The following is a 12,025-nucleotide window of genomic DNA, read 5'->3' on the forward strand; positions in this document are numbered from 1 at the left end:
TGATCGGGAGGGAAAGAAGGACAGAGAGAAGAGAGTTGGAAAAGTTGAAAATGTTTTACTAATGCTACTAATAAGAATAGAGAAAATAATACAAAATATACAAAACCAATCTTGAAAGTCTCAGCAACTGCAGAGCCAGTATCCGAAGTCCTGGACTGGACTCTGCAGCCAGCTGGAGCTGGATTCAGTCTCTCACTAGGCCTCAGTTCGCAGGGATGACTAACTAGCAAGGTCCTCGCCTAATGTCGGCCATAAGCAGAAGGGAAAAAGCAAAGGCAAAAGGGACGAGATCCTCATGATCTCCCATTTTATATGAAGTATTCACGTGAATGGGATGTTATACTCAGTTGGTCAGTTTCTTGGTCACTTGTTTCTCTTCACCCCTCTCGTGAGATGTACATCCATGCTTATCAATAACTTTGCATTCCATTGCTAGGTTTACCAAAACATGTGTCTGGTTCTCCAGGAAAATGCAGTTAATATGAAAGCTTTAGCTGACAGGCAGATTCACTAAAAAAGAAACTTGTTTTTAACAAAACCAGGACACAGTGACAGCTCTTGCGGCTGTGCCCGCTCCCAGCCTCTTGCCCAACCCCAGCCTGTCAGCCTTTGGGCAGGGCAGGTTTGGCCACACAGCCCTGATGCTGCGGGAGCACTGCCGGGCAGCAGCCACCACAGGGCTGTGGTACCCGCACCCCAACAACTACCGGTACCTGGCACAGCGCTGCCAGTTCCCCCCAGCCAGGCTGGTACCGTCACTGGTCCTCAGTGAGCATCCCCAGCCCGCGCGTCACAGCTGGCAATGGATTTAAACACACAAATTAGCTCTTCGATTAGCACAGTATTTTCACACCTGTGGACTACGGGTCTGCATCTGGGAGAAGGACTTTACAGATCTTGCCTACCAGTAATTGAAACCTTAAATTTTGATTTTCCTTTCCTTCTTCTACCACTAAGCATATAGCCACATAAAGGCAGAGTTAGCCAGGTAAGTTCCTGTTTTCAGGAAATTCCAATGAAAATTACTCAGGCAAATCACCTTACAAGATAGAGATTGTATGTGCTGTGAAAAATAGTTTATTAACAAACAAAAAACAGATTGCGTGGAGTGTTATACTGGGTTACTATCAGACTGCACATTACATCTGAAACGCCACCACAATGCGTCCTCCTCTCAGGCACCGGTGATGTCAGTTTGGTGGTAATGAACAAGCAGACAGGGAATTGGGACTTTCACTTATAATGAAGTGACAGGAATCTAAAGACAAGGAAAAGTCTGATACACCTGAAGCCCTTTCACAGGCTGTAGCACTTTACCAGACCACTATTTCTGCTCTTTGATTCTCCTTCCTCTCGCTCAGTCCCCATGTCATTCTGCTTCTTACTCAGAAGTACCACCTGACTGCACCTCCTCCTGCTGCTTTTTGGCTTTCTACAGGCACCAACTGACAGAAATCACTTGCTACTGCCAGTTGCAGGTGAGGTCTTGCTTTCCCTGGTGCATGAGGAGTCCCTGACACAGGCTGTCAGGTTTCAGTATTTATTTCAGTGAGGAGACACCCATCCCATGCACCCTGTGACAGGCACCCTGCACGTCAGCACTGCAGTAATCCTCCACTACCCTGCAACATTCCCATCCAGGAGGCCCCAAGTGCTGTGAAGTAAAACCACTCTCAACAAAATCTGTTGTAAACCTCAGTTTCATAGCTGTCACACAGGAATACACTTTCAAATCTGGTCATTTATGAAGTATTAACATGCATAATGAGACAGCTGAAGTAATCTGTGCTCTCGCATGACAGCATCTCAGCCTGGAGAACATCAACAGCATCTGCCTTCCCTGATGTGCTGAGACCAGTATTCCCCACCGACCATAAAACGTGACCCGCTGAGCTGAGCAACGCTGCAGGCACCCTGACAATCAGTCTCCTCTTTAGACTAAGAGATGCCCAGTAACCTCCTCCCAGGTGGAGAAGGGGAGAAGGACCAGCTCAGGAGAGAAGGATTTTCGGAGAGATGGAGGACGAGCATCCTCTTCAGCAGACTAGAGATCACCACCTGCTGTGATCTGTTACCACACAGTGAAGGCACAGGGACTGTCACTGGAAGCTGTGCCCAGTGTATTCATATAACTTGTGTTCAGCCACATGCCACCATCCCATAGGTCTATTTAAATAATCCTGAAAAAGCCAGCCCTCTCTGGCTGAGAAGGATTCAAATGAATACGAAAGACTTGGAAGGTGACAACGTAACACACACACTGAAAAGCTCTGCATTCTGAAAAGGGGACTAAGAAGCTTCTGCAGCCAAGCAGGACAACACCCTGTTTCCCCCAACACTACCAGATTCCTTACAGCACACCACCTCCCAGCTCCTCCATTATGTCAACCACAAATTCATCAGGAGGCTTGCTTAGACTTTTGCAGTAAATACTGGGATTTTTCTTTCCCAAGCTGTTTAGCGAGACCCAAATACTGACAAGCTGTCTCCCATTTACTTTCTGAAGGCAGTTTGCAGACAGCAGCAAGACTTAATGTGGGAATGGCTGGCTCTGTTTAATGCCAGTAACTAATTTAAAAAAAATAGAGAGCACACTCAGCTGGCATTATTTCCTCCAGCTATGCTACAATATTAAGTTCTCTCTCTTTGAGAATAAAAGCTATGAAAGTTGCCACATCCCAGGAAACTTTCACTGAATCACTGAAACTAGGATTGGACAGCACTTTAAGATCCAGACTGTCTTCCCTTCTACCCCAAGACAGGCACAGCTGAAGCAAGTGGCTCAGGGCGGCCTCTTGATGGCAGTGCATCATCCAGGCACATCCGAAACAGACATTAACTCTGTTCCAAAAGGCTTCATGAAAGATCTGGACAACTGGCTACACTGAAATACTCTCTAAAAGCAAGCAAGTACCAAAGCGACCAACTCCAGGAAAACCAGAACAAGAACTAGCAACTACTGCCAACTATGAGGATCACCTGAGGAATAGTTCATGAGAGGGAAGTCATTCTTACAGGGTCCATGAGAACTGAAATGGCAAAATACTAAAACTGAGCCACAGCTACAGACAACTATGCAAACTAGAAGAATAAATGACATGTCCAGAACTTTGCTTTTTATTTTATGAGCTACTGTATGTCTACAACAGTAGACAGCAGAGAACCTAGGGATGTAAGCAGTTAAATCTCCATCCCTGCAATCACACGTGCAGCACTTTCAGGGAAATACTAGCCTCCAGCTTCCTTTCTAGATAGTAAAGCTGCAGTCCTCTATTATGTAAAAACGCTCATGAAGCTTGATGTACACACGTAGTGTTTTATTAACACAAGATTTTTCAGTCTTGAATCTGTTAATTCAGTTGACAATAGTATAATAATTAGAAAAAAGTTCTTCTCCTTGCTTGATGTCTCTGAGAGTGACAAGCACTACACACCTCAGGTGGCTGTAAAAGAAGGAAAAACAAAAAATGTGAAAGCGAAAATTACATTTCTCTTTTAACTTTTTAAATTCTTCATGGCAAGGTGCTAAACAATGGCTCTATCTAGATTACTTTTGGGAGTAATATGCATAATGCAGGCAAGGGAGCCTGGAAAACCAACACTGAAATACAGATAGCAACTACAAGCAAACCCAATATAATTACCCAAAACCACACAGCCTATGTAAATAATGCAAATAATGTTTCCACTCATACAATTATTCAGAAATGAAAATAATTAGTCAAGACAGAGTGTCCTGGTTTTGTTAAAAACAAGTTTCTCTTTCAGTGAATTTTGCCTGTCAGCTACAGCCTTCGTATTAACTGCATTTTCCTGGAGAACCAGACACATGTTTTGGTAAAACCTAGCAATGGAATGCAAACTTATTGATAAGCATGGATGGACATCTCGCAAGAGGGGCGACGAGGAACAACTGACCAACTGTGTATAACATTCCATTCACGTGAATACTTCATATAAAATGGGAGATCACGAGGATCTCGTCCCTTTCTTTCCCTTTTTCCCTATGGCCGACATTAGGAGAGGACCTTGCTAGTCGTCCCTGCGAACTGAGGCCTAGTGAGAGACTGAATCCAGCTCTGGTTGGCTGTGGAGTCTAATCCAGGACTTTGGGTGCCGGCTCTGCGGTTGCTGAGACTTTCAAGATTGGTTTTGTATATTTTGTATTATTTTCTCTATTCTTATTATTAGCATTAGTAAAACATCTTTAATTTTTTCCAACTCTCTTCTCTCTGCCCTTCTTTTTTCCTCCCAATCGCCTCTCCTGAGTGGAAAGGGGGGAGAGGGAGGGGCAAAAAGGGGGAAGTGGGGGGGAAGAGGGGGTTAACAATACATCTGCCAGGGTTTTATTGTCACCCCGCAATCTTAACCCTCGACACAGAGAAAAACACACTTATACAGACAGGAGGAGAAGCTACAGCAAAGTTTGTGGAGCAGAAATTACTCCTCTAGAGATGTCTACTCACAGGTGTTACTGGCTAAACCCACTCTCAGACAGCTCTGAACTGCAGCAAGAGACCTGCTGGAATGTTTGCTGATGAATGAATCCTCCCACAAACCCCAAGCTGAAGTCAGTGGCTAGCAAACAGTTTTCTTATAGAGATATTTAGGAACTCATTCCCCCAAATCTCCTTTGAGTAAATCACAACGCCCTAAAGCTCAAGTATCTCTTGTAGGAAGAAGAGCATATTCTTCTCATGCTGATGGACGGGAAAGTGAAGAACAGCATCAACCCAAACACTCCTCACTACTAAGAAATGTAGTGTGAGGCCATTTTGAAACAAATCAAACAAAAATATTAGAAATTACTAAGAAGTCTTTTACGAGATATAAAAAGATTTAGAAGCCAGACTACCTATGCTGTTAGCACTGTAAACACCAAAAAAAAACCAGCTAGAAGCAGATGGGATCTTTTGTCTAGTGGATGTACCCTGGCAAAACTTACAACTGAAAAACTGTATTTTCTTGGATAGACTCCAAGGAAGAGAGAGTTCCTGAAACAGACCCATGGCTTAGCTCTGCTTACTGCACTTTCACACTTCAAGTACAGTATCCAGGCTTCCTTAAAGTTCAGTCTTGCCTCTTCTTTTATTAGCATTTATTTATTTATCTGCAGATTACAAGTGCATTTTTAACCCTGCCTCGACAAAAGTCTAAGTTTAAGCAGAAAATCTCCCTTTCACATATGCACCATAACTTTCTCCAATTAAATCTCAGAGTTTTAAAATAGTTCCAAAATTACATTAGAAGTCAAGATGAGCTGCTCTAAAATCCTTACACATCCACTAGACAAATAGGATTATTTGGCTCCTGAAGGTAGCACCTGGATCAGAAGTGCAGCTTCTTCAGTGTGTTAAATTCAGGACCAACATTACAACTTACTTTATAACAGCTTGACGGTTATTCTTGACTACGTCCTAGTACAGGACACTCACTTCCAGACATACTGCCTGACCTTGTTGTCCATATTGGTCCTTGTCCATATTCATTCGATTGTCACATTTCACACATTTCCAAACAAAAATCTGAGAAAGTTTTCTAAGTATTTTAATTTCTATAAGAAGTGGATTTTCAGGTCCTAAGGAAGATGTTGTAATTGCATAGTGTAACTAAAGGTCATGTGCCTTTATGTTGCATAGTACTTCATTTGTCTCAATACAAATTAATGTTAGGTTTCTCTTTGCAAATTCATCTGCTTATTCCTCACATAAACAGAAGACATGGAAAACAGAGGAGTAAGAAGCCTAAATCTCAGCTACCTTGGAAGGGCTTTAACTGGTTAAGGGTTACAAACTACCTTTGAAATACATACTGAAAAACCTCAGTACTGTAATACGAGCAAAACACAACTAATGCTTTATGTGATTCAGAAGAAGTAAACTACAGTGTAACCACTGCTTGTGAAACTGCATCTTCAGAACTATGCTGATCTCACTTTCAAAGATGTGGAAAAAGGAACAAAAAAACATAGGCACGTAAAACATTTAAAATTTGTCTATTCAAAGAGTTACCTCTTTCATACAGATGCAGACTTTTGTGTAACTCATCTTCATATGCAACTGTATTATTCTTCAACTATGTTTTGGTTTTTATGTACACAGTATGGTTTGTATCATATAAATCTATGAGCTCTTTGATTTGCTGCTAACCTCTCTATGTCATGGCTGTAGACGATGTTTGGAAGATACTGCTTCAGCTCTCCTGGAAAATACCCCGGCACATCAAACTCCTGATAGCACACGTTGGCTGCTCTATCTAGAAATAAGAGAAAAAAAAAAGATTCTATGATACTGAGAAAATCTTAGATTGCATTTAGAAATGTGTAAAAATATCAAATGTATAGCTACAAAAGCACCAGATGTCTCATCAGGCCTGAAGGACATGCCTGTTAGAAGCTACTACACTCCTCTAAAGTCCTACCTTGAATTTACACACAGGATGCACAACCAGCTTTAATTCATCCTTATTGCATGAAACTGCATGACTTGATTATCAACATGTATATGAAGGGGAACAACAACTTGCATAGTGCCAGGGGTAGATTACAGCATTGCTAAATGCTTTTAAGACACAACATTAGCCTTTGCACTAAAAAAGGAAAAAAAAAAAAGGAAAAAAAAAAGAAAAAATGAAATGAAATAACTTTTCCTGGTGGCAAAATATGTCATAAATACAGCCAGGGAGGAAATCACCATCTGTCTAGCAGGAAGAACTGAATTTTCTTTACAGTGACATTAGACCTGGAAGAAACAGTTTGTGCTTGTCAATACCTGGTTTGCTACTCAGCAACCTTTCCGGATGCTACTTGGATGCTGGGTGTCTCTAGTGCTCTGAAAGCCACTTAGTGGTTGGGTATGGTAGCAACTGAGCTTTCTGTATCTCACCACCATTCCCATGAGTTCTTTACTCCCCCAAAACTTTAGACGAACACACACTAAACATATAAACAGTTCCCCTCCTCATGTCCAACAGCTATATCATACCAACGGTTTTGTAGATTTTGCATATAAACCTATGGAAGTCAAAGTAATATAACCCAAACTTATCAGTGATAGAATCTTACTGTACATGTCACTGTGTATATGGTTTTCTCATGAAGACTGCTGGAACCATACTGGGGAACTTGATCTGCAACTCTGTATACTGCCTCAGGTCCTCTGCTAGATATCCTTTCCCAACACCTCACATTTTGGGATGTGCGCATTTCATTCTACATAACAGGAGGCAGACTGAGGAATCTGCAGGAGTCAGTGAGAAAAGCACAAGAATATTTGAAGTGTTGCTGTGCTGGAGGATTTTTGCACCCAGCTATCACAAAAGGTCTGAGAAACTCTTAATCCCATAAGTGCTTATCTTGTTTTAAACAGCATTATTGTCCCCCAATATCACTTTCTGATTCTCTGTGTCACCTCCAAAATAAGTTACATTCATAAAGACAAACTCAAGTCTGAAAATTTACCTGGAACTTACCATGTGAGCAGTTGTTGACGTACTGACCCACCGCCAGTGGGTTTTGCAGGGCAGCTGTGAGCCAACTCTCATCACTCATTTGAAATGGGCCAAGCTGATCTCTTCTGCTGCAAGACCTGAAATGACCAACAGCGTTAACATGAATCACAGCTCTTTCACTTGACAAGTTATCTGTACTTCCTCCTGTAGAAATGGCCACAGTCCCTGGGTAAAGTTCCAGTTGCCCAACTTACCTGGGAGATGCGACAACATTGGGGCGGGGTGGGGTGTGCAGACCAACACCCTGGTGATACTTTTAAAAGTACATTTAAACTTCCCACCAGAATGCGGTGTCTTTCAGACTCTGGTGGTAGAAACTGCACAAACCCACCACATACAATTCCAGAAATGAACATCGAAGTTTACCATTACAGAAGTATCAACACATCTCATTGAGCTCTAAAGATATGAAGGCTCATTATAAGCGTCACAAACATAGCAACTTCAAATTCAATCCTGGAATTAAAATCTGGTATTAGTACGTACTAACACTCAAATTAGGTATTTGGATAATTTTGCTTATTTTCTTTTCATGTCACGTTTAAACACAATTTGCTAAAAATAATATTTTATGATAAGCTAAACCAGTCCAGGCCAGCTGTGTCAGAATAAGTTCAGACTGGACATTAGGAAAAGGTTCTTCACTGAGAGGGTGGTCAGTCACTAGAACGGCCTCTCAGGGAAGTCATGGCACAAAGCCTGTCAGAGTTGAAGGAGTGTCTGCATCATGCTCTTGATCATATGGCCTAGTTTCGGGTAGTCCTGCAAGGAATAGGGAGTTGGACTTGCTGATCCTTACACGTGCCTTCTAACTCCAGCTATTAACAACTATTATTGCTGTTATTATTATTAAGAGAGTTACTGCTCCCTTCTTCTAAAGTGCTGCTCATCTGTAGACCAGAAGCAGAGTTACCACATTCACCTTTTTACTATTAGCAAGTTCAGGAAACAGCCTCTGTACATCAAAACGCATCTCACTGGTGTTACAGATGAAGACACAAGTATATAACAGATCACATCCAGCAGCTCTTACCCTTGTATTGTTTGCGTTATGACATAGACATAGGTGAAAAATATTCAAATAAAACTCAATTTAGGGTAAGACAACTGGGAACTGAGACTGTTAGTATCACCATTTTAAATCAGTTGAGTGACACTCCCCTGTTTCTTTTGACTGCTTACCTGTACACTGACCTTGATAGCCCTTTATCATTTCCATCAATAAGGATGCCATCTATGCACCTAAAAATAAAGGGATTGCCAAGGGACTGGAAAAAGATGGGCTCATGCTTTCTGTATACCGTACCTGTTGCAAGACAAATATGATTATTTCAGAAGAAAATCAGTTAACTGCCAGAACAAGTTTATGATATCATGCAGTTCCCTCCACATAGAAACTCAAGAAAGACAAAGAGAGTAGCAGAGAACTGCTCTCTCAGTTAATGTCATTAACACTTGTAAACCTACAAGCTTTTAGACACATCTTTGTGTGATGCAAAAAAAAGTAACATAAGCTGAGATATTCCAAAGAGATGAGACATTGAAGGAAATAATTAGAGAAGGCCTGTGTTCAGTATCCATGTGAGAGGGAAATAAAGCCTCACAACCAAGTGACCTGCTTCAGAGAGGAAAATGCCAAGTGATGTTTGTCCAGGAAAGCTGTTTTGTTACTATGTCAGGACACTTTGAAAACCACACAGAGACAACAAGGAACCTGAAACAAGCACTTCACCACTCTGATCAGAAGTTTTGCTTGATACAGGTAAGAAAAAGTGCTAAGCCAAGAACAGACGAATCATTTCAGCAGACTGTTTCCCAAACCTGACAAGGATTTAAATCAAGACAGGATCTAACCTGCCCTGTGTTTCAAGCACAGAAAAGCGACAGCAGACTGACTGGCTTGCAATTTATTATGACATTGCAGTCCCACATCTCTCACACCCACTACACCTTTGGCAACCCTCTGCAGAAATCCTTCATCACAATTTCATGAGCAAGCAGGTGAAGGCCCCACTGACAGGCTGCTCTCAGTGCCGAATAGGCAGGAGAACAATGACCTACCCTCTGCAGCCACCAGGCCCGTGGTTGTCTTTGTATCATTGAAAAAGAAAGGCATTTCAACAGCTCATCCTCTTGTTTTCCCAGATGAGCTGCTAGAAGAGGCTCTCAACAAGCCTACACTCACATTTAGTTATGTGCCTGAAATTTGAAGAGACCTGCAAGGCTCATTCTCCGTCATTGTTATTTGACAATTACTCTGTTTACCAGTCAACAGTAATGGCCAGACACGCCTGCCTTGACATAGCAAAACATGCTCCACTGCCCCAGCACTAGGCCTGATCCTGCAATGCTGGTCCTGTAAACTAGAGGCCACATTCAGGGAATGATTCTGGGGACAGATGAAACAGGAACAAACCCAAAGCATTTCAGCAACACTGTCCTAGCCTGGCCATACTAACAAAATCACAAATCTTTTCAAGAAATAAGCAAATACAGTTCCAAGAAATGCAGAGGAACAGGGAAGGGTTGATTTTCCAAACATTCTTTATGGAAGAGAGTTCTGCTATATAAGTGGCTTATTTTCATTCTCCAGTTTGTACTTTTACGCTCTGAAAAAGTTCATAGTCTTGTCCGCTGACCTGTGTGGAGATCTCAAAACCCTACTTTTCAGATCCTAATCCAAAACAGAAACGCCAAAGAACTGAATTGCGTTGTTCATCTACTTGAAACTGCTCACATTCATCTGTGTTTAAAGAATCTGGCACGAGTTTTCTAACAGCTGAAAACTCAGACTTTTGAGTACTGACAGGGTTTTCTTTTTATATATATATATACAAAACTACCTCATCAATATATCTTTGCTTATTTCCAAAAGAACACTAGCCAGTTTACACTGAAATATTCCCGTTCACTCTAATTTGTGATTTTGTGAAGGAATGACAAAAATAAAACCCATGAAATAAAAATTAGTGTGAAACTTTGGTATTCTATAATTATAGGGTTAGAAATAACATCTAACTATATCAGGAAGAAAAAAAAAAAAAAAAAAGAACATTTCATTACCAGGATACATAGATACAACTCTCCCTTTTGGTACAAAACCTTTGGTAACAAAAACTCCAGTTCCAGCAGACACCAGAGAACTTCGGTCTCGAGTAATACTGAACCCTAATGTATTAAACAGAACTTCCTCTGGACTAAACACATGTTGTCTCTGATGATTACACGAATTTATTTTTGATCTCTTCTGCTCAACAGTCAGTAACTCCAGATATTTACATCTGACGTCTGGAAGTAAGGCCAAAATATGTGCTTGTCTACTGAAGTCATTTATGAACAGGGCTTTGAATATTTTCACTAGTGTTTCAAAGACATCTTCATCAGAGATAATTTTGTCTTGCGAACTTTCGGGAACATATCGGAGGGTCCTGTAAAGAAAAAAAAAATATTTTAAGATTATATTTCTCCTAAATAAAATACAGAAGAGAAATTTTACAACAGCAAGTTATATGCACTGTTGTTTCAAACAAACTTTAAAGAACAACCTTTCATACCTGTCTTACTATAAAACCATTACATGGTGTATTTACATCAAGGCAAATAGGTTAGACTCCACTAAGCTCTTGGCAACAAACATATTAAGAGTCAAATATATGGGACTATGGAAGTTTATAAGAAAATCTATAGTTCATTACACTTTGAAAGGGGTGAGGATAAATACTATGATGACTAGGGAGATTTAAATTTATGCTACTTAAAACGTCAGATTTAAATTCAAGCACCACTTTTACCTTTAAAAAGAGCAAAGGCATCTTGCAAAAAGCAAACAAACACAAACGAACCTATCTAACTAGTTTTAACGCTACACACCACTTCAGAGTATCAAGGTATTTTGAGTTTTCCACCAACGAAGTGACACACGAGGCTGAAACACGACAACCCCGGGCCAGCCCCTGCGGCGCCGCGGCCGCTCCCGAGCCGGGGTCTCGGCCCTGGAGAGCAGCTCTCGAGCCCCGCCAGCAGCTGCTCCAGGCCGGAAAACCCTGCGGGAAACCCGTCAGGAGGCACTGGCTGCCGACGCCTCACTGCGCCGGAGGGCAGAAAGGACGGTGCGGCGGACCCCTCCCCAGGCAGCCTCGCCGCTGCCCAGGGCCTGCCCCTCCGCCTCACCTGCGCTTGCGGCGGAGGTTGAGGGCCAGCCAGGGCACGAAGCGGTACTTGTACGCGTCCCACCGCCGCCGCAAGGCGCCCAACATGGCGGCGGCCGCCCGGCCCCCCTTCCTCACCACCGCCCTCTCTCCAGCGGCGCCCGCGCCACCGGTCCAGCCAATCCCCGCTCCGGACGCGCGGCCGTATTTGCGTACGGAGCTGCCATTGGCCGGTGGAGGAGGAGAGCAGAGCCCTGGGCGCGGAGGGCCGGCTGGGCTCGGGTTCCCGCCACTACGGGCGGCGCTTCAGCCTGCGGTTCGCGGCCCGGCTGCGCGCGGTGCGCTTCACCGCACTCGTGAGGTTAAAC

General features: G+C 42.6%; 1 protein-coding gene across 1 annotated transcript; it reads right to left on the reverse strand.

Moving 5' to 3' along the window:
* Nucleotides 1–3,355: 3,355 nt before the first annotated feature.
* On the reverse strand, nt 3,356–11,767 carry SETD9 (SET domain containing 9; the record flags this gene model as incomplete). Its single annotated transcript, XM_080362599.1, has 6 exons — nt 11,680–11,767; nt 10,573–10,937; nt 8,692–8,815; nt 7,471–7,586; nt 6,150–6,255; nt 3,356–3,443 (listed from the first exon to the last, which is right to left on the reverse strand). Exons 1-6 carry the CDS (start codon nt 11,763–11,765, stop codon nt 3,356–3,358), a joined length of 885 nt encoding a protein of 294 aa, XP_080218725.1. The 5' UTR covers nt 11,766–11,767.
* Between the last annotated feature and the right edge of the window lie 258 nt (nt 11,768–12,025).

This window comes from Nesoenas mayeri (assembly GCF_963082525.1).
Source record: "Nesoenas mayeri genome assembly, chromosome: Z".
NCBI classification, from domain to species: Eukaryota; Metazoa; Chordata; class Aves; order Columbiformes; family Columbidae; genus Nesoenas; species Nesoenas mayeri.